The sequence below is a fragment of the Erythrolamprus reginae genome, chromosome 1 (assembly GCF_031021105.1).
Source record: "Erythrolamprus reginae isolate rEryReg1 chromosome 1, rEryReg1.hap1, whole genome shotgun sequence".
Classification (NCBI taxonomy): Eukaryota; Metazoa; Chordata; class Lepidosauria; order Squamata; family Dipsadidae; genus Erythrolamprus; species Erythrolamprus reginae.
This window is the reverse complement of record NC_091950.1, coordinates 325,090,616-325,114,506: the sequence shown is the minus strand read 5'-3', so window position 1 is coordinate 325,114,506 and position 23,891 is coordinate 325,090,616. Positions and strand designations below refer to the sequence as shown.

General features: G+C 41.9%; 1 protein-coding gene across 8 annotated transcripts in view; it reads right to left on the bottom strand.

The window, feature by feature from the left end:
• Window positions 1–3,321, bottom strand: part of ARID1B (AT-rich interaction domain 1B) — a 494,636-nt gene extending 491,315 nt beyond the window's left edge. For all 8 annotated transcript variants that reach the window (XM_070733771.1, XM_070733773.1, XM_070733775.1 and 5 more), the window contains exon 1: window positions 1,623–3,321. In XM_070733771.1, coding sequence (XP_070589872.1) covers window positions 1,623–3,320 — 1,698 coding nt within the window. In that variant the 5' untranslated portion in view covers window position 3,321. The remainder of the gene's footprint in view (window positions 1–1,622) is intronic.
• Between the last annotated feature and the right edge of the window lie 20,570 nt (window positions 3,322–23,891).

Below are 23,891 nucleotides of genomic sequence, written 5' to 3'. Positions count from 1 at the left end.
TAGCTACATATCTAAAGGTGAGAAGGATACAATACTAACCAATGTTACGAATAAAATTAACATCACCTCCCCCCCAAAAAATCTAATGCTAAGGTAATATGACATTCTATAAAATATCAATACTCAGCAAGAATTCAGTCACACATATACAGATCTAATAAATGTGGCACAGGGGGAAAATACACAAGTAGTTGGCTACAATTTTGTTCATTATCAGTATCAATGATTTAAAACTTAAAATATTTATTCATGCTATCAGAACAAAGGAAATTTTCCAGAGCCATTAACAAAAAAGCAAGCTAAAGAAAAATGCAAAACAAAATGAAGAAGGGAATTAATCCCCCCTTTAAAAAATATTGTTTATTATCATTGCTAACGTATAGTAATGGGTAGTGGTTTGCTAAATCCCACTTAACCTCAGCTATCTATCGATTACTGACTATTCTTTCAGCTTCTTCTAAGAACGTGTAACCTTGCATCTGTGAGCAAAAGTGCTCAGTTATTATTTGTGGCAAGAATTTTTGTGACTGTACTGCTCAGCAATTCTATTTACATCAGCAATGCTAAATGCCCAATGGAGAAAGGGGAGCCAATCAGATGGCAGATTAGATGTCAACTCAGAGGCAGCTGTCTGGAGACTATTACAGCCAGTTTACCTCCACAATTCAAATTCCAAACCTCGCAAAGGAGATCAAGTCACTCTTTAGGCTCAGACAGCAGAACAAGAAAAATCAAGGGCAGGGAGTTATTCCTTACCATTTTAAAGGTGCTAAATAGAAAACTTAAGCAAGCATTGTTCAATCACCATCTGATGCCTATTAATCTGGCAACCTACAAGATACATGAAATCAGAAAAGATGTATTTGTGACCAGAAACCCGGACTGTTGATCTTTTCAGATCACTCAGATCTTTTCTAGTTAAGGACCCTTTTCACCACGGATTTTTAATGGTTTTCTTCTCTTCGCTTTCAAACTGAGTGCCTGCAGACTGGAAAGGCAGGAGAAACCCGCAAAAAGGAAAGGTCATCCGAAGAACAATGTGAGCCTTGAAGAATTTATCAGTGGTGGGGCACCTATGCAAGCCACTTAACCTGTTTCTTCTGCTGGGTTTCGGAATACAACTGCATCCAAGCAAAGCAATGTGTTCATAACTTTAAAGGTCTTTTTTTTTACTAAAATAATCAGGGCAGGATAAGAAAGACAACATGTTAACTGGCCCAGCCAATAAAACGACACCGGTCCCTCCCTTTCCCTCTCCAAAGTGGTTCTCCTCGGGGCCTTGTGTGTTCAGATTTCTAATAAGTCTGGAGTAGGGGCACTTGGGTGGGGTACAGTGGATCTCTCGTATTGTTCAGCCCGTCTTATTTGTCCCCCCCCCCCCGAAGAAAAACCATTTCCCCCCAGCAATTCCTCTCTAACCTAATCAGAGTCAGACATTGTGCATTATTATCCAATCCTGTTTTAGGGAGGCAAGCAACCAAGCGGAGATGGAGCAGCAAGGGAGGGGGGGAAAAGTAAAGCAGAGAAAGTAAAAGGGTCGCATCGGACACATTCACACACCCCGAAGTTCAAACCACACAAGGCTCTGCCCTTTGGGGGGGGGGTGTTCTTTAATGGGTTACCTGGCTCCTGCTGAGGGTCTGTCCGGTGCTCCCAGGGCTCATAGCAGGGTGATTTCTTTGTTGCGCGGCTGCCCAGGCTGGGTTTGTTGCAGCTCCATACTGGGAGCCCATGTCCTTGCCCATGACTGCCTGCTGACTTCCTGGGGCGGCTGCGGCGGCGGCTCCCTGAGCCGGCTGCTGCGACGGGCCCCCGCCGGGGCTGCTATAATCAGGGTAGCCCGTGCCGTAGCTCCTCATCATGGGGCTGGGGGAAGTCAGCAGCTGGTTCAAGGTTGGGGTGGCTCCAGACGGGTGTTGGTTCTGGCCCGAGAATCTTTGGAAACCCACAACCCCGGATGCCTTGCCCAAACTCCCGGCGCCGCCAGGGCCCAGCATCATGCCCTGCTGGTGCTGCCTGGGGGAACTCAGCACCCCGAAAGCGGAGGAAGAGCTCCCATAGCCGCCGCCTCCTCCTGCAGCCGCCGCCGCCACGGCTCCTGCTGCTGTGTTCGTGCCGCCGCCAGGCCGTCCGTAAGCGCTCGAGTAGTGGTTGTACTGGCTGTTGGCGTAGCCTTCGTGCGAGTTGGGCAGGGGGTCCATGATGTTGGGGGCCGGCGCGGGGTGCATTAGCCCCATCCCGGGGCTTTGTTGTCCGCCATGTTGATCAAAGCAAGGCCCGGCCCGACTCGCTGAGGAGGCGCCTCCGCCGCCGCTGCTGCCGCTGCCAGCGTTGCCGTAATAGCTATTAAACTCCGAGACACCCACCGCTGAGGGGCCGCCGCCGCCGTCTCCTCCTCCACTGCCGCCGCCGCCTCCACCCGCTCCCTGAGGTGGTGGCGGTGGTGGTAGCGGTGGAGGCGGCGGCGGCTGCTGCCCGCCCAAAGGTCCCAAACTAGGGTGGTCATAGCGACTGTTGAGGTGCTGCTCGCCCATTTTGTCCGCCGGCGGCGTCGCTTCTGCCTCGTCCCCGCCTTGCTTCAGCGGGGGCTGAGGCTGCGGCTGGCTCTGGGGCTCGGCCTGGCCCCCCGAGCCGCGGTCTTTTCCTCCATGTTGCTGCTGCTGCTGCTGTTCCATGTCTGCGCTGCTGGGCTGAGCAGCGCCGCCGCCGCCGTTGTTGTTGCTGCTGCCGTTGTTGTTGTTATTCTGCATCGGATGGTGCTGAGGCGGCGGCTGTGGCGGGAATTGATTTAGCTGTTGGTGTTGAAGTGCATGGGGGTGGTGGTGAATGTGGGAGTGCTGGGCACGGAGGTGAGCTGGGTGCTGGTGCTGGGCACGGGGGTGGTGGGAAGGCGCGGCGGCTCCGACGCTTTGCAACTTATGGTTGGGGAGCAGCCCCGTCTCCATAGGAAAAAAAGAGGGAGACAAGCCCGACGCGCTTCCCGGGTCTTTCAGAAGAACCAGTTCCGAGGAAGAGCTGCCGCCGCTACTGATAGCGTTGTTAGGAGCCGCGGCGGCGGCGGCGCCAGAAGTTGCATTACTGGCCATGTTCACTTCATTAGCTTGCTGGAGAAGATGGTGATCTACATTATTCAATCTGCTGCTGCTGCTGCTCGTCCCATCATCTGCGACCCCCGGGAGGGAGGCCGATCCAGCAGCTCCGACGGGGCCAGCCGCGGGAAGCCCAGAGTCAAGATCCTGGCTTAAGTTACCCGTCAAACTCTGGATTTTGACCTTGTTCTTGCTCGCGCTCAGCGGAGCCGCTGCTACTTGCGCGGCCATGATCGAGGGAGACTCAAATGATCTCCCTCCTCTTTCCCCCCCTTCCCGCCGCCCCCCCCCCCCACTAGAAAAACGGAGGTGGGGTGGGTAAATAAGTGTGTAAAATGGACAGGAGGCAAGAAAACTCAAAACTCTCCCCTGAAGGACGGGTGCACACGTTTATTTGATGAAAAAAAAGGCAGTGTGGTTATTGCAGGCGCGCGCACTCACACGCAGACGGCACGGGGTTTTTTTTTAAATTAATTTTAAATGACAGAAAAGTCCCCTCCCAAAGTCCTTGGTAGAGATTAGACATTGGAAGAACGCCTTGCAATCCGTGCCTGTTCCTGCTGTGTGATTTCATAGTGAAAGTTGTTGTTTTGTTTTTTTGTTTTACTCTAAATGAAAGTTGTTGTTTTTTTCTCTTTTCCTCTCCAGCCCGGATATGGGTAAAATACACGTCTGGCTGAGCCTATCAGGCCCAGCATGGCTTGGGGAAAGAGAGAGGGAGAGGCGAGCAGAACGAGTTCTAACAATTATTATCCACTTCTCTCTGATTATCCTGGTACGTCTGGAAAACGCGGACTGGATTTTCTCTTCCGTTTCCTGCTGCGGCTCTTACGGCCAAAGAGGAGCCTCTGGGAAAGAGAAGGGAGGCAGTTTTCGCAGCTGCTTTTCGGCAGCCTCCATCCAGGAACCGGGAGAACTGACATAAAAGCTCTCATATAAAACCATTCTACACCCTTATTGTAAAATCAGGGACGGAGAGCTGCGTTCTCCCTGCTTTCTCTTATTCAAAGACATGTGAAAAGCGAGGGGGGAAATGCCTTCAAATAATAAGAAAAGAGAGCCCCTTTGTTTTCTAAAATATACCACTTTGCCATTTCCTTCTGGGTCAAGCAAGGTTATTTAGAGGAGGAAGAAGAAAGAAAAGGAAAAACGGGAGGAAGGAAGGAAGAGAAAGAAAAAGGAAGGAAGAAAAGACTATGGTGTGAATTAGAAAAAACTACACTGCTCAAAAAAATAAAGGGAACACTTGAAGAACACAATATAACTCCAAGTAAATCAAACTTCTGTGAAGCACTTAGGAAGCAACACTGATTGACAATCAATTTCACATGCTGCTGTACCCATTCAACTTTGTACAGAACAAAGTATTCAATGAGATATTTCATTCATTCAGATCTAGGATGTGTTATTTGAGTGTTCCCTTTATTATTATTTTTTAGCAGTATGGTTTTGCCATTAAAACTATCTACTTATTTACTTTTAATTCATTTAGTGCCACCCAACTTTCAAAAGTTTTTTAGTAACTACCCCGCAACAACCAAACAGCCAGAATTTATTCCACATCTGTCGTCGTTTATCACACAAGGTGCACAAAGCTGAGTAAAAAATTCGGCACATGAATAAATTCTCAAACTCCCAGAACACCAGGCTCTATAGACAGGTACAGTCCAAGCACCATATGTGATAAGACATGCGTGTAAGTCGACTCAGCTCAAGATAAGCCCTTAATATATGCATAAAGGAATCTTCATTCAAAGGACTGATCCAACCTACTTTTGCATAATGGGTTTCTTTGCTGGATTAGAGAGAAATATCTGGGTCAGTAAGACAAATGTCTGCATTTGCTATTATATGGAAAGATAAAAACATGATATATGTAGGATTGTGGTCAGGATGAATGTGAATGTCTGGTTTTAATAATTCTGGGATTTTAGTACTAGGCTTTATGTTTGGATTTCTCTTTTGTTGTATCTTGTATTTTATTGCTGTTTTTGTAAGCCGCCCTGAGTCTATGGAGAAGGGCAGCATAGAAATACAAACAAACAAACAAATAAATAAAATAAATGTCTTCTGTGTTTCTATGTTTCTTTTTTACTTTCTACATTTAAAATCAACATTTGTTCAAATGCCCTCACATTTTTTCAGGGCTGATGATATCATTATTATAAACTATTACTGTACATCTTTTACAGACTAAATTTATTTCATGGCTCTTGCATTTGTTTCTTAAATTTTTTTTTCAGAATACCACATATAACTTCCAATTAATAAATTCACAATTGTTTCTAAGGCTGCTGCTCTACCTCCATTTACCTGGAAATGAGCTGCAATAAATGGAAAGGGATTTATTTTTAAGTATGGAACTGTTGACCATGTGGTCTACTAACTACAATCCTCATACAATACAATATTTTTTAAAGTTATGCCAAGTTATGGGGGTGTCCATTTGGGCAGCGGGCAGCCCATCAGTCAACCGCATCTTTTTTGGGTGACCTTATCATTTGGCATGAATGGAAATGGTATACTGTAAAAGCAATGACTGGTGAGTTGAACAATGTATAAAGCAAAGCTATCAAGTATCATTGGTATTGACCTGCTTAAAATGAACTTTAATCCATTAATTAATTGATAGATTGATTTAAAAGCAGCTCAGGCAGCTGCTCAACTAAAATTGGCTGACATCTCTTGAAAATATGTTAATCTAGATCTTTCACCCTTTCAAGTACAAAAGGATGCTAGAATGGCCACTTAAATTATCAACATGGTCTAATTATTCTAAATTGGATGCAAAGATTGCTGCTTCTGCAGATGATGCTATGTTTCCAGATACAAATAGTTGCATATGGAGTGTGTATTTACAGTACTTCTAGTTTGTTACATGCTACCCATAGCAGTTTGTTTAACTCGTTGGTAACATTAAAATATTTCTTTTAATGCAAAACAATTTCTTCTTTCAATTCCCAATATTAGTTTATTCTGTCAATAACACTGTTGCCAAGTAATAATACATTGTATATCTTTTTGCTGATTATATCATTTTCAGCAGCATGTGTGACCAGCAGTCTGTGGCAGCAACATTTCTGAAATTGCTACTGTGTCCAGCTGTCTCAAAATCCTAATAATCATTTGCATTAATGATGCTCTTAATACAATTATTATATACAGGGCTGTTTTCAGCATGTTCTATTAATTTGTATGCACAGCAAGGATTTCCTGAAGAGAGTAAAATATTTCCAGCACTATCGTTACGTCCCTTAACAATGGAATTACATTTGGTGTATGTAAAACATCTTTGATGATCGAAAGAATGATTACTTCTCATTTTGTTAAATTATTAGGTATAGAAATGACTTGCATTTATATAATAGCATATTGCCACTATTAGCATTAACAAATTAAGAGCTATTTAATGTAATTAATATGCACTGTACAGTGATATCGACTAAGACTCCATTTCTAATCCACCAATTAAACCAAGGAGAGGTACAATGTTATCTCAAAAGTAAACAGCAAATCTTGGTTTTAAGTTTACAGTTTAAAATATATTTAAACTGTAATTTGAAAACATGAAATCATTATGTTAGAAGAGACCCTTTAGACAGCTAAATCCAACTTTTTCAATGAGGAAATCCATATTAATTCCTGGGTTTTCCTTTGTTTAAACACATCTAGTGAAGAAAAGTCCACCACCACTCTGAAGGTGTTTCACTGTTGTATTGTTGTTATTAGGTAGACTTATTTCTGTTTTGTTTTTCCTTGACATTCAGTTGGAATTGCCTCTCTATAACATAATATTTTCCCCCATATTGTGCTCTCTGGAGTAAGTGAGAACAGATCTTGACCTTTTTTGTACATGACATCCTTTCAAATATGTGAAGTAATATTCTCCCTTAGTCATCTTATCTCAAGGTAAAACAAACCCTTCTCCTTTAATCTCTCGTCAGAGGACTTAGTTTCTATTAATTTTCACTGCTCTTCAAACCTGTTCCAATTACTCTAGATCTTTTTTTATGAAGTGTGGTGCTTAGAAATGGACACAGTACCTGAGACATAGTGTGACCAAGGCAAAATGAAGTGGAATTATTACTTCCTGTGATTTGAAAATTATATTGATGCAACCTAAAGCTGAATTTGCTTTCTTTGTAGCCAAATCCCACTACTACCATGTCTTATATTTTTTTTTAACCCTGCCTTATTGCCATGCACTCAAAAGTCCAATTGGTCTTCCCTAGGTATGCCCACGTTACACCAACACTCCGCAGTCTGCATTGGTTGCCGATCGGTTTCTGGTCACAATTCAAAGTGTTTGTTATGACCTATAAAGCCCTTCATGGCACCGGACCAGAATATCTGCGAGACCAACTTCTGCCGCACGAATCCCAGCAGCTGGTTAGGTCCCACAGAGTTGGCCTTCTCAGGGTCCCGTCGACTAAACAATGCCGGCTGGCGGGACCCAGGGGAAGAGCCTTCTCTGTGGCGGTCCCAACCCTCTGGAACCAGCTCCCCTCAGAGATCAGGACTGCCCCCACCCTCCTTGCCTTTTGTAAACTTCTTAAAACCCACCTCTGCCGTCAGGCATGGGGGAATTGAGACATCTCCCCTTGCCTATGTAGTTTTATGTATGGAATGTTTGTGTGTATGTTTTTATATAAGTTTTTTTTTAGGTTTTTAATGTAAAATTGTTATTTTGGACTTAATATTAGATTTGTCATTGAGTCCACGGAGAGGGGCGGCATACAAACAAACAAACAAACAAATAAATAAATAAATACTGTTTTGTCACTGCTGTGAGCCACCCCAAGTCTGCAGAGAGGGGCGGCATACAAATCTAATAATAATAATAATAATAATAATAACAACAACAATAATGATAATAATGATAATCAGGGGATGTCTTTTTTGGGGGGGACAGGATAGCTGATTTTCAGGTTTCAGTTAACAACTATTCCAAGTTCTTTTGTCTGAGGCTTATTATTAAGCCAGGTATCTCTAGCCTGTGCATTTGACCCCCCCCCTCCGCTAAGTGAAGGACTTTGTACTTGTTTCCATTAAAATTCATACCTTCAGACCCATTTGTCCAAATCTTTAGAATTTTATTTCAGTAGCCTAGGACAGTGATGGTGAACCTATGGCACGGGGCCACAGGTGGCACATGGAGCCATATCTGCTGGCACATAAGCCATTGCCCTAAATCATCTCCAACATGCATGTGTATGCCAGCCAGATAATTTTTGGCCCACACAGAGGCTTTGGGGGGGCTTTTTTGGCTTCCAGAGAGCCTCTGGGGGGATGGGGGAGGGTGTTTTTACCCTCCCACGGCTCAAGGGAAGCCTTTGGAGCCTGGGGAGGGTGAAACATGAGCCTACTGGGCCCACCAGAAGTTGGGAAACAGGCTGTTTCTGTTCTCCAGAGTGTCTCTGGGGGGCGGGGAAGCTATTTTTACCTTTCCCAGACATTAAATTATGGGTGTGGGTACTTCCTCAGCACCCAAGGAAAAAAAGGTTCACCATCACTGGCCTAGGCTATTAGCCATTCCATCAAATTTGGGGGTCATGTGGAGATTTTTATATGCATTCCCACTGCCTCTTCACCTAAATCATTAATGAAAATATTGAAGAACGCAGTAAACCCCAGCATTGATTTATGTGGCACACCATTGATAGTTTTCTCCAGCTAGAAAAGGAATCATTATTAACATTCTTGGATTACATTTTGAGTCAATTTTAGGTCTACAAAATTCACACGTCATTCAGCCCATATTTACTAGATTGCTAATAAGAGGATATTTTGTGAGATGCTTTACTGAGCTCATGATGTTTATAGTATCAGTTTCCCTGATCAAAAAGAAATACTATAAAAAGTGATTATATTATACTATCAAAAAAATAACCATTTACCACAATACCACAGGGGAGCTAATTGCCTTCATTACACCTCCCCCACTATTCACTCCATAGAATATGAACTTTGATTACAACCTCTGCAATATTAACTACAACTATGAAATCAATCATTTGTAGTTATGTGCAAATTTGCCCCACTGAAATTGGAAAGACTTCAGAATGGACAGGGGTAGAAATAAGATTGCACTATAAGAATAGCTTAAGCAGATTTAATTGGAAGTATGACGGAATTCTGTTTGAATTTTTTAGTGAGACTCTACTGGTAGCTCAATTACGCTAAATTGTGCCTTTTGTTTTCAGATGTCTCTAAATTCTTCAGGTACAGTATAATCATTCTTATATTTCAGTCACATTTTTCTATACCACCAAAGTCAAAGTTGTTACATGGTTAGAAGCGGATAGAGTGGGGAAAATTGGTAAGTAATTCTAGTAGGAAAATCAGGTGTATCCCCAAGGGTCATTATATTCTGTAACAACAACAAATTGGAATTCTATGCAAACTCCTAGAAAGGGTATATATTTCATCTTTGTAGAAGAGAGAATAACGTAACTGCAACCTAAATTCATGCCAAGCAATCCATCAGCTCTTGCCAAGAGAATAGTACATCTTAGTTATTGAGTCTTTTTGACATTTTCTTCTAGATTTTCTTCTTTACTGTATTGAAACTCTAATTATACATGTTAAACTTCATGTGGTTATTATTTAATGTTTTCATATATAAATAGATAGGTATATGCATATTCTAAAATACAGGGCAAACTCACTTATTCATTTATTCTTTCATATATCCATGCTTAAACTGATGTGCATGTGTAATTTAAGACTCCTGATAAGAAATATAGGCTCAAACTCACTGGGGCTTTACAATGTTTCCTCACTTATTTTGCAGATAGTTGCAGACAGGAGTATAAAATGCAGGACACCAAGGACACATAATTTTAAAAGGCTGGTTTTCCAGATATTGGAATGAAAAGTTTTACTCTTGTGCCCAGGCTAAAGATGGAACATTGCACATCAGTTTCCAGCACAATTAAATTAATCTATCAGAAAAGATACCACATGCCAATTACCCCCCTCCCCTAGTGGTAGGCACCACACCCTAAAACCATTAAATAGCATTGCAGTTTCTGAGTAACATACCAAACAAATAGAAACATAGAAACATAGAAGTCTGATGGCAGAAAAAGACCTCCTGGTCCATCTAGTCTGCCCTTATACTATTTTCTGTATTTTATCTTAGGATGGATATATGTTTATCCCAGGCATGTTTAAATTCAGTTACTGTGGATTTATCTACCACGTCTGCTGGAAGTTTGTTCCAAGGATCTACTACTCTTTCAGTAAAATAATATTTTCTCATGTTGCTTTTGATCTTTCCCACAACTAACTTCAGATTGTGTCCCCTTGTTCTTGTGTTCACTTTCCTATTAAAGACACTTCCTTCCTGGACCTTATTTAACCCTTTAATATATTTAAATGTTTCGATCATGTCCCCCCTTTTCCTTCTGTCCTCCAGACTATACAGATTGAGTTCATTAAGTCTTTCCTGATACGTTTTATGCTTAAGACCTTCCACCATTCTTGTAGCCCGTCTTTGGACCCGTTCAATTTTGTCAATATCTTTTTGTAAGTGAGGTCTCCAGAACTGAACACAGTATTCCAAATGTGGTCTCACCAGCATTCTATATAGCGGGATCATAATCTCCCTCTTCCTGCTTGTTATACCTGTAGCTATGCAGCCAAGCATCCTACTTGCTTTCCCTACCGCCTGACTGCACTGTTCACCCATTTTGAGACTGTCAGAAATCACTACCCCTAAATCCTTTTCTTCTGAAGTATTTGCTAACACAGAACTGCCAATACAATACTCAGATTGAGGATTCCTTTTCCCCAAGTGCATTATTTTACATTTGGAAACATTAAACTGCAGTTTCCATTGCTTTCACCATTTATCTAGTAAAGCTAAATCATTTACCATATTACAGACGCCTCCAGGAATATCAACCCTATTGCACACTTTAGAGTCATCGGCAAATAGGCAAACCTTCCCTACCAAACCTTCCCCTATGTCACTCACAAACATATTAAAGAGAATAGGACCCAGAACAGACCCTTGTGGCACACCACTTGTAACTGACTCTGCTCAGAATACTCACCGTTAACAATAACTCTCTGATGTCTACGCTTCAGCCAGCTGCAAATCCATTGAACTATCCAGGGATTAAGTCCAATCTTCACTAATTTATCTATCAGCTCTTTATGAATGAATGAATACCCTAGTATTTTCCCCCACTGCAAGACATTAAAAAATTCCCCATAACATCACATTATACCTGCATAAATTTAATTATTTTTAAAGGATTGTGCCATAATTGGCAATTGACACATGTACTCAGTTTCTATGTACCAGTTAGTCCTTCAGCCTTTCAGCCCTTTTGTTCTGGCTAGTTTTGTTATATTATTGAGTAAATGTGTAAACATTCTTGCCTTAATCTTATTTTTAATGTTTTCTCTGCAGCTACTTTTTCCCCCGAATAGTTTTTAACAGCTTTTACATTAAACAGGTTTTAATTAATTAGCCAGTGCAATTAATATATTTTTAATTGTGCGGCTTTATAGGGATAATAATTTTGTAGAAAAGCAGCCATCTTTGTGGATTCAAGTCCACAAAGAAAAATAAGCCGTATTTGTAAAAAGCAACAACACTAAATGCATCTTTCTTCCGCTATTTTTGCAAGGGTGACTTTTCATCATACCCAAGGCAAATAATGTGCGAATGGCAAGGCTTCACTCATTCATGCATATTTTTAAAGAAATATGACACACATTTTGGACAAAGAAGTATCCGTACTTTCAAACTATCCTTAAAAAAAATCTTAGGCAATCTTTTCAGTCAGCAATATGGAGAAGCTCACATATGTAAGCATGGCTGAAGAACAGTTGATTAAGCAAATAAACTAGTTCTACCAGTTTCTGTTGCAATACAGTCATAAGCTGCATAATGTTTCTATCTTGCCTGATTCAAAAAAGTGATAATAGCTTAGAAGGATGTCTTTTCCCTCAACACTGAACTACAATTTTTCAAAATAAAATATGTCATAAATTTCTATATACAATGAACACTCATCTTCATTCGTGATTTTTTCAAATACCAGAAACAGTATGTGTAAATACGCATATCTTTAATTGGTTAAATGATAAATTTAACTGGCTGTAAAGAAGAGGCAATAATTGCTTCATTTTAGAAATGACTTACTCCTTAGTTTGATTTCTGGCCAAATCAGCTTTATAAAAGAAGGTCAGCTGCTCAGTTTTGGTACACTACACATTCTCTGTTCATGACTGTTTGAAAATTCATAAAAAGAACGTACTTTGAGTTCAAACAGAACACAACGGGCTTGGCCGGGCAGAGTAATATTTTAATTTTGCTACTGTTTTCTTATTAAATTGAGTGAAAATTTGTTTTTGGTGTTTCACCAGGTGGCAGCATCTGGTTAACCTGGTCTAGGCTGAAAGAAGCTAAACAAGTTTGAGCCTTGTTAATAATTGGATGTAAGACCACAAAAGAATTCCAGGACTATAGGTTATTTGAAACAAATATAATGGAAAGTGGCATTGGTGAATCATTATCAATAAAATTCCATGGATGTGTCCTTGAATTGCTATTGCAGTGCAGTTAGATTTGCATGGAAGATGGCTTTCCTTACTTTTTTTCAGCACCATGAGTACTTTGTAAAATAATTTGATTCTGAGCATGACAAAGTAATGGGTTTTTTTTCAGTAGAAATATGCACCACTTTCACCATTCAGCTGGAAAATTTAGAATAGAATAGAATAGAATTTTATTGGCCAAGTGTGATTGGACACACAAGGAATTTGTCTTGGTGCATATGTTCTCAGCGTACATAAAAGAAAAAGATACATTTGTCAAGAATCATGTGGTAAAACACTTAATGATTGTCAAAGGGTTAAATAAGCAATGAAAAAACAATCAATATTAATAAAAATCTTAGGATACAAGCAGCAAGTTACAGTCATACAGTCCTAAGTGGGAGGAAAAGGATGATAGGAATGATGAGAAAAACTAGTAGAAATAGAAGTGCAGATTTAGTAAATTTATTCAGTGATGTGCAAAACAGCCTGATTTATTTCAGACCAATTCAAAGTGCTGCTCATGTTGTTCAATATGGACTTCCCATTGATGTCCACTGGAAATAAAAATAATACTTTTCTAATTATAGACAACTGAATAAAATTTAGAAGAAAGTAGGTTGTTCAAAGTAGATTCAATGGCCGAATCTGCCAAAGTTCAAAATTGATTGAATTGGATGGATTTTAAAATTGGATGGAAAAACATTACAGAGGGTGGTGAGCACAGTACAAAAAACATCATGGGCTTTCCCTGATTCTACTAGATGAGATCGCTAGGGCTCGTTGCCTTAGAAGAGTGAGAAAAATCCTCAGGGACAACTCACACCCTGGTCAGCACTTCTTTACCCGTGTACCATTGGGAAGGAGATATAGAAACATAGCCAGCAGCACAAACAGGCTGAAGAACAGTTTTTATCTGTGGGCTGTCAGACTCCTGGCTGGGAAATAACATCATAACAATGTAGTACGATGGACTTGCAGGGCTGGTGCAACATGTAACATGTTCATACTGGTGCAATAAGACCAGGTATTTGTTAATACATTTAGGGATTAGGGATTTTCTGTCTTCACTGTGAGTTGTATTGTTTGGGTGCGGTGCACTGAAGAAGCTCGGCCAATTTCATTGTACATATGTTGTGCAGTGACAATAAAGATTTGAATTTATATATATGAGATTCCTCTTCTGACAATCAAGAAATCTGCTTATGATTATAAAATATAACATTGTGGGTGGCACATACTTTTAAGGTAATAGAAATAATAAATAGCCTCTCTTTTTGAGGATATTTCAAGTTTATTATAGTACCAGACCAGCATCTTCTGAAAACATTCCTGAGAAGTGAACCTAACTAGGAATTTGGCAGAATTGCAGAAAGATAGTTGCTATCAGCTGTATTAAGTAGACCAGACAGCAAATGTGACCAGATTCAATTTACATTAAAAGAACCTTGCAAATCTGAAAGTACGTCTCTCCCCATGTGTCCTTAGCAGTGCAAGAAACCAGGAAGGGTCTTGTTGTATCCTGTAATGGCTACCTTGTAACTCTGTAAATAGTTTGTTCCTCTTTCAGCGCTGTCTGAGCCCAAGCAGGAAGTCTCTCCTGATTGGCTCAGACGCGGCCGGCTCTGGCTTTGGCGGGAACCGCAAATATATAAAAGGAGCGGTTTCTCCAGCCAGAGTCAGTCGGTACTCACTGAATTGTCACTTTACCTTGCTGAGCTGTCACTTGTTCTCTGAGCTGAATAAAAGTACCGATTGCTCAAAACCCTGTCTCTGGGTCTACTTCACTGGCGACGAACGGACGGAAGAAACTTCGCGTGCAACATGGACAAAATCCAGATCGGCCAGGCTCCGGAACTCTTCGATCCCGAGAAATCGACATGGGACGAGTACATGGCCACCTTCGAGATCTTCCTCGAGGCGGCGGGAATGCAGGACGCTGAAGCCGATCGCAAACGGGCTATTTTCCTTAACTACTGCGGCGCAGAAATCCGTAGACTTGCCCAAACTCTCACCGAACCGGAACAAGCAAGAGCCACAGCGTGGGACGTCCTACAACAAAAACTGGCGAGCCATTTCAAGCCGACCAAACCAGCCATGGTTTTTCGGCATCAATTCCACATGATGGCTCAGAGGGAAACCGAGTCGATCAGCCAGTTTACAACGCGGCTTCGAACGGTACTTGCCCAATGCAAGTTTAAAGACCCGGAAGCTCGCCTCACCGACGCCTTGGTTTTCGGCATGAAAAACAGCACGGTGAGAAATAAACTCCTCACCGAAGAAGAGCCGAGCCTACAAACCGTGATTAAACTGGCGCAAACCGCAGAAGCAGCCGACGCAGCGGCGAGAGAATTGAAAGAGCACGGAAGGCGAGAACTCATTGCAAAAATCGACTCCGCGTCTCCCAGCGCCGTGGAAACAGACAACAGCCAACAAATGCCCAGCGGAGACAACTGCCTCCTGGTGCAAGACCAGCCGAGACACCTGAGAGCTACTCACCCAGCCCCCTGCGCGAGCTGCCGGGGAAATCACCAGCGCCATCGATGCCCCTTCCGAGACGCTACATGCCGCCGTTGCAACCGGAGAGGCCACATCGCCATCGCATGCAGAGCAACAGCGCCAGAGGAAACATTTGCCACACCGCAATACCAGCGACCTCAAAACCAGACCCCCCAAGCGCGAGAAAGGAGACCATTCCGCAACGCGGGTCAAAGGAACTACTCAACCGCTAACCGCGACTACTATAGAGGTAACTCTCAATTTTCCGTGAATAACACGGCAACCAAAAAAGGGGCTAAGATTGTTATATCACTGTTACTCAATAACCAACCTTGCTCAATGGAGCTGGACACGGGCTCTAGATATACCATCATGCCCTGGGAAAAATTTAAACTGTATATGCCTAATGTATCTAAGGCTGACCTAAATCAAACCTCTTTGGTGATTAGAGACTTTCAGGGGGGAGTAATCTCGGTCCTGGGAACAGCAAATGTACCTATCGCATTCAAGAATGTTAAATGTACCCTTCCCATGCTTATTGTAACAGGGGCCAAACACTCTCTTCTGGGTTTAGCATGGATGGAACCACTGGGGATCGAAATTTCGGGTGTGTGTAATGTAAACTGTTATGATATGCCTAATTTTGTGAAAGAGTTCCCTGAGGTGTTCAGCCCCACACTGGGATTGTATAAGGGACCCCCTATATCTTTCTCTATTGACCCCAAGGTCCCACCGATCAGACTAAAACCTCGCAGGGTCCCCCTGCCACTCCTCCCCAAACTAGACATACAGCTGGACAAACTCATTAGCCAAGGTATTTTGGTCCCTGTGGAGCAGGGGCCATGGGAAACTCCCATAGTTACCCCTCTGAAGCCAGATGGCTCCCTAAGAGTTTGCGCTGATTACAAATCGACCCTAAACAAGGCGCTCCAACACCACCCCTACCCCATTCCGGTCGTGCAACAACTGTTACATTCCCTGGGGGAGGGGAAAAGGTTCGCAAAGATCGACCTGGCGCAAGCTTACCAGCAACTTCCGGTCGATGAACAAACAGCAAACGCTCAAACAATTGTAACGCACAGGGGGGCTTTCAAATGCACGAGGTTACAGTTTGGGGTAAGCATAGCCCCAGGAATATTCCAGAGCATTATGGAACGCCTATTGTCAGGGGTAAATGGGGCCATTCCATACTTTGATGACATCTTAATTGCAGGGGAGAACCAGGAACAAGTAAACAAAAGGATAAGGGAAGTACTTAAGAGGTTACAGGACAAAGGTTTAAGAATCAAGCCTGATAAATGTGTCTGGGGAACCAACAGTATAGAATTCCTAGGATATAAAATAGATAAGGAAGGAATCCACCCCACAACAGAGAAGTTGAGAGCAATTAGAGAAGCCCCAGAGCCACGAGATAAGAATGAGTTGCAGGCATTTTTGGGCCTCCTTAACTTTTATTCCGTTTTTTTAAAGCAGAAGGCAACAGTAGCAGAGCCTCTCCATCGTTTACTCCAGAAGGAAGCCCGCTGGACATGGGGGAAAACTGAACGTGAAGCTTTTTCTCAAATAAAAACTTTATTAACTTCTAAAAGTGTAGTAGTCCAATATAGTGCTTCACTACCCATTAGGCTCACGTGCGACGCTTCACCGTACGGCATAGGAGGAGTCCTAGCTCACGTTCTACCTAATAAGACAGAGGCCCCAATAGCATTTTTTTCTAGAACCATGACCAGCACAGAAAGGAATTATAGCCAGTTAGACAAGGAGGCTCTAGCATTAGTGGCAGGGGTAAAGAAGTTTCACAATTACATTTTTGGAAGAAGCTTTGAGCTAGTCACTGACCACAAACCCTTACTAGGCCTGCTAGCCCCCAACAAGCCCACTCCACCTTTTATGTCTCCAAGACTAATCAGATGGGCTCTTTTCCTCTCAGGGTATCAGTATGAGCTCACCCACAAGGGGGGGAAGGAAATCAATCATGCAGACGGCCTAAGCAGATGCCCCATAGCAGACTTAGTGGAAGACCCTGTTCCTTCCACAGATGTGTTAATGATAGAACTCGAGGAAAACCCACTAACCACAGCAAAAGAGGTAGCTGCACACACGCAGCAAGATCAAATCCTTAAACAAGTGGTGAACTGTGTTCTAAAGGGATGGCAAAATGATGTTGTGAAACCTGAATTGTGTGATTTTAAAAACAAAAGACTTGAATTATCGTATGTAAAAGGTTGTTTACTGTGGGGGGATAGAGTGATCATCCCCAAAAGCCTAAGGGGAAAGGTACTCAAAATGTTACATGTGGGTCATCCTGGGATTGTCAGGATGAAGAGCCTAGCAAGGGGGCATTTATGGTGGCCAGGGCTGGATGCTGATATTGAAAGTTGGGTTTCAAAGTGTGATCCGTGCCAAGAGTCACGACCCAGTCCCCCCAAAACAACTCCGGCTGAGTGGGAACAGCCTGCTGGTCCTTGGTCTAGAATCCACATTGATTTTGCTGGCCCAGTGGGGTCTCAGTATTTTTTAATAGTGGTTGATGCTTTCTCCAAATGGTTGGAAATAATAGCAATGAACAACATAACCACAAGTGCCACTATCAAGGTATTAAGCAGACTGTTTGCATCCCATGGTTGCCCAGATCTCTTAGTGTCTGACAATGGGCCACAGCTAACAGCCAGGCAATTCGAATTGTTCCTAGATGGCCTGGGGGTCAGGCATGCCCTCATCTCGCCTTATTCGCCCTGGGCTAACGGATTGGCAGAACGTTACGTACGGGTGGCAAAGGAGGCATTACGCAGGTCAGGCCCTGGGGATGTGCAACAGAACTTGGACCAATTCTTACTCACCCAACACATTACCCCTAACTCGCACACACATGTAAGCCCTGCAGAGTTATTGATGGGAAGGAAGTTGAGGTCACCACTAGACAGGTTAAACCCAAGGTTCTGTGTTAATAATAACCAAATGTGTACAAAACCTGAAAGAGAAATGTATTTGGGACAAAATGTATATGTAAAAAGTTTTGATGGAAATGTAAACTGGATGAAGGGAATTATTGTTAAGCAAAATGCACCTAAAACCTATGTTGTTAAACTAGAGGATGGTCGTTTGTGGAAACGACACATAGACCACATTCGGAAGCGAACAGAAAATCAATTGCCACAAGCCGCTGACTTGGACTCTCCCCCTTCAACAGACTTTAGTACATTGCCCGAAATAAGAGACACGCAAAGAGACTTATCGGGCCAGGGGGAACCATCCAGCGACGCCGAACCATCCTCGTCCTCCGAAGCCTTCGTTGGGCCCGCCAGGCCAAGTCCGCCACACCGGGAGAACAGCGGCGAGCCATCCTCCACAGTCGGTGGCGAAGGAGAAATTGAACTGCGCAGGTCAGCGCGAGCTCCTCGGAGGCCACACCGATTGGACGACTTTGTCACATGGCTTTCTTGATGGATGTGTCCAACTATGAGGGGAGGGGTGTTGTATCCTGTAATGGCTACCTTGTAACTCTGTAAATAGTTTGTTCCTCTTTCAGCGCTGTCTGAGCCCAAGCAGGAAGTCTCTCCTGATTGGCTCAGACGCGGCCGGCTCTGGCTTTGGCGGGAACCGCAAATATATAAAAGGAGCGGTTTCTCCAGCCAGAGTCAGTCGGTACTCGCTGAATTGTCACTTTACCTTGCTGAGCTGTCACTTGTTCTCTGAGCTGAATAAAAGTACCGATTGCTCAAAACCCTGTCTCTGGGTCTACTTCAGGTCTCTCCTAAGTTTCTTGCCCTGCCCACATTCCTGTTGTGGGCTAAGCTGCCTTTTATCTGACGGTTCCCTTGGTTGTATCTTGTTGCCCAGACTTCAAGTTCATTCCCACATACCATTACAGCTGCACTGCTGGTTTGTGGCTTTTTTTGAAAACGAGTCTCCAAACAAAAGAAGTTATTTGCTTTTTCTTCATTTTTAAGTTTGGAGAAACAATTTATAGGTACATATTGAACAAAAGAGAGGTATGTTTGGCAAGAAACCTGACCAAAATTCAAACCTACTTAGTTACATTTAATGACAGACAGGTGAAAAAACAGTGGAATTGAGAGATGTCTAATTAGACACACTAGAAGAAACATATGAACATACGAGTCTTCAGAGAGGGGCGGCATACAAATATAACAAATTATTATTATTATTATTATTATTATTATTATTATTATTATGCAAAATCTGTGCCCCAGTTCCAATTTTAGTGGCAACCAAATGCATGATATTTCTGCTCCTAAAGAGAGAGTTAGAGAGAGTTAAAAACAAACTCCAGCAGTCAATAATGCAAAACGTGCAATATATTACTTTAGCACTTCTCCTCAAAGCTTTGTGGTGGAGAGTCCTGCTAAAGCTATTTGCAATGAGCCGTCAGTTACAATCCTCTATTTTTCCTTTCTCCACTCTAATACCTTCCTTGCATCAGTTCCTGGAGGAGTAATACATCACAATTAGGAGACACATTGTCTTTGTCTCTGAATAATTTCAAATGCTAATGAAGCTTTGGGAGAGTTCAGATCCGAATTTGGATTGCATGGGAGAAGTTCTGCTTTGATTGACCATATCCCAAATCTTTAAAATTAGCGTAATTCTTCTCTGGATTTGGAATCTATATTGCATCCAAAAAGCAGTTAAGCATCCATGTTTATAATTTGTAAAACATTATGTATAAATAAATGCATTTTATGAATGTTAAATTATATTTAAAATTATATATATTTGCAAGCCTACCAAGACCATGTGGCGCTGGGTATTTCAGTTACCCAGATCTAGAAATATTCCATTTTTCACCTTGGATGCTGCAGGGATCCCCCCTTGTTGGTATCTGAGTGAGGTTTTCTGGACTCATAGCTCCTGCTTTGAAGAGCAGAAGGCCTTGGCATCACTCCATCTGGTGCACCAGTTGCATTATTTCCTAGATGGACGGCGGGGGGGAGGGGGGTTACACAGTCATTTATTCCCTAGTTGCCTTGTGGTTTGACTACTGCAATGGATTCTACATGCGACTTCTCTTGAGCTCAACTGGTCCAGAATATGGCAGCACAAGTTGCACTGGTTGCCAGTTTGATTTTAGTGCAATTCAAAATACAACTCCCCCCCCAATTAATGTGAGATAGTATATTGAGACTGAAAATCATATGCACTTTCATTCATTAGCGATGAAGATTCCCCAACTTGTATCCTGAGAATAAGGATCTTGAGGATGGTGTGGGAGCAGAGCAGAAATCTACAATCCTACCTTATTCTTCTGTGCTACGTCCCTCTTTTCATTGTTTTCTCTGTGCAGATGCTCTGTTGCCCTTCCAGACCAACATCAATTTCCAGTAAAACACATTACTTATCAACAAGCTGAGGACAGGAAAGATCCAAGTACAGTGGTACCTCTACTTACAAACTTAATTTGTTCCGTGACCAGGTTCTTAAGTAGAAAAGTTTGTAAGAAGCAGCAATTTTTCTCATAGGAATCAATGTAAAAGCAGATGATGTGTGCGATTGGGGAGGGTGGAGGCGATTTCTAGAGAGGCCCCAGAGAGGCTTCTCCCTGCCTTTTCCGGCCCTGTTTCCTCCCAGGAGATTCCTAGACAGGCCCCACGGAGGCTTCTCCCTGCCTTTTCCGGTTACAGTTTCGGAGGCTCTGGTTTGTAAGTGGAAAATGATTCTTGAGAAGAGGCAAAAAAATCTTGAACACCCAGTTCTAGAAAAGTTCGTAAGTAGAGGCATTTATAGGTAGAGGTACCACTGTGTTCTCAAATCACTGGATAGCAGTAATCTCATATTTTTTATTAGAGAGGAGAGCTGATTATTTCTCTGAACTTTTTATATTCCATTTTAGGAACCACTAATAGAAGAAACTCCATTTAAAGAAGGAGTAAAGGAGTACAATAATTTTGATACAATAGATGGGTAGTTCTTAGAAACTACGTAATTGCTTTGGGTAATTCACCTATTCATGTTCATCACTTGACTATAACCTTGACCTTTTGAATGCTTGCCATAGGTGAAACAGTCGTCAAAGATCAAGCATCACAGAAAAGCACTTCTTAATAAGTTAACTTTATTTCAAAAGCATTTGAAACAGTTTCTGTCGTGATTGTCTATTCAGTGTGGGGTGCTGTTTTTATACCCAGTGCTATTATCTTTAAAGGATGGATGTAGTGGTAGTAAGGATAAGCTTGACTAATCTCATCAGAGGTTTTTGAGAAAATGTGTAGTCACAGGATAAAATATTCTTCATGCACTCCTCAGTATCTCAGCTGCGGTCTTCAAAATCCTTAGAAAGAGCAATGTTTTGGGGCCTTTTTATTTATTTATTTAGCTTTGGCCTAAGAGGCTTTAATGGGCAAAATGGACTATTTTTCCAGGAGCAAAATATGCCAAGAAAATGTACTTACACAATAGAATAGAATAGAAAAGAATTCTTTATTGGCCAAGGATTTTGTCTTTGGTGCATATGCTCTCAGTGTACATAAAAGAAAAAGATTTGTCAAGAATCATGTGGTACAACACTTATTGTCCTCGGGGTCAAATAAGCAATGAGGAAACGATCAATATTAATACAAATCTTAAGGCAACAAGCAACAAGTTACAGTCAAACAGTCCTAAGTGCGAGGAATGATGAGAAAAAACAAGTAATAATAGTAGTGCAGACTTAATAAATAGTTTGACAATGTTATTGTCAATGTTATTAATAATGGAATTATTTGTTTATCAGAGTGATGGCATTCGGGAGAAAACTGTTCTTGTGTCTAGTTGTCTTGGTGTGCTCTGTAGCGACGTTTTGAGGGTAGGAGTTGAAATCGTTTATGTCCAGGATGTGAGGGGTCAGTAAATATTTTCATAGCCCCCTTTTTGACTTGTGCAGTATACAGGTCCTCAGTGGAAGGCAGGTTGGCAGCAATTATTTTTTCTGCAGATCTGACTTGTGGCATATAATCACACATTGTGGCATATTTGTCCTGGGTAGAACTTGACATAACATTTTTCAAAGTGTTAAACATTGAAAAAAAATTAAACATTACACAACCCGATTCATGTTGTACACTTCAGGCCTCAACAAATTATGCTGCATAAAATAAAAGATAAGGCAGCCCTCGAGAAAAAAAAAAGACAATATTGCAAACTTTGGTGGTGGAAATGCAGAAATAGCACCCATTGTCTTAACAAAAGCAGTTCTACCTTGAAAGTAACACCTTGCCAAAATATCAGTACAGGATTTTGACAACAAGAGAGCAAATACAGTACTCTTCTCAATGCGTGAGGATCAGACAAGAGATTTTTTATGTGCTTTGCTGATGTCTCTAATGAGGACAGTAGGGTTGCTGCAACACAACAATTGCCCTAAGGCTTGGTGATGTAACAAACAGCGCCTGCCCTTCAGACTGTGGTTGAAGACTTGCATGACCAAATATTCCTCCCTGCCTATCATGGATGACCAATCTTGCTGCAAGTAAGTGCAGCTGAGTTTTTGTGAAGGTATTTTCCTATTGTTATCAAAGGAGAAGGGAATGAACTTTTTGAGGGGTGGATTTTTTTACATTTTTTTATTTTTTGTGTTTAGCAGGATTCAACTGCCCAATAAAATAGGGATTCTACTGTTTTATTGCTTGCTTGTAAAACCAAAAAGTGTAGAAAAGAAAAAAATCGCGCTGCTTTAATTTGGCAACGTGCTGCTGAATATCAATGGTGCAATCCTGAGTGACTCTGTAAAGTATAAGAGTCTGTGGGAGACATGAAGAATGTATACACACACACACACACATTTTTCTGTCTCCCTTCCTTTTCATTATCACCAAAAATATGTTTCTTACATACATATATACATACATATAATCTTATTTATTAATGAATGTCAGAACATTGGAAGGATGAGTGAAACCATTGCTTTTTCTTTATTGCTCACTAAAGAAACATTTATGATTAATCTGAAAAGAGAACTAGATTGATTTATTCAGCTGGAGGCAGTGGCCTCAATAACGTTCTCCATTCGTATCAACTAAACTGTTGGAATTGCCATGTAAAGATTCGATAATATGGCCCTTACGACTTATGAAAATGAGCAAAATTACTAGCCTTAGCTTAGGTGGGTTTTAGAGAAACTCTTATCAGCAAATGTGTTTTTTCAAAGGTACTGCAGGGCAGGTTATAAAATTATCCTTCAGAAGGTCATTTATGTAGGAAACGGAGAAAATTATTAATTTCCTAGGATCAAGTGTGGAAATATTTTTCATCACAGTGACACCTAGCTTTAAGAGATATCTCTGAATAGCAGGAAATAGGTTAGAATAATTCACCCAATAAAATATAGCAAAGAGAAAGAAAGAGAGAGAGAGAGAGGGAGGGAGAAAGAGAGAGAGAGAGAGAGGGAGGGAGAGGGAGAAATAAAGAAAGAGAGAAAGAGAGAGACAGAGACAGAGAGAAGGAAAGAAAGAGAAAGAAAGAAAGAAAGAGATGTATGTCAAAATCCAAATTTTTATTAAGTTGCACATGGGGCTTGAACTGCTAGACCAGGGGTGTCATACTGGCAGCCCATGGGCCAGATGTATCATGCACAGAGCATGCCCACCCCAGCTCCCCAGATGGGAAAAACATTGTGAGGGCAACGTGACACTGCAAGTTTTACATTCATGTGCTAGCTAGGTTATCTAACTTGACATTGCCTGTATTGCCTGAATATCTTAGAGAAGTAATTCATGGCCCTTGCGTCAGATGACTGGGCTATGGGTGTGCTTC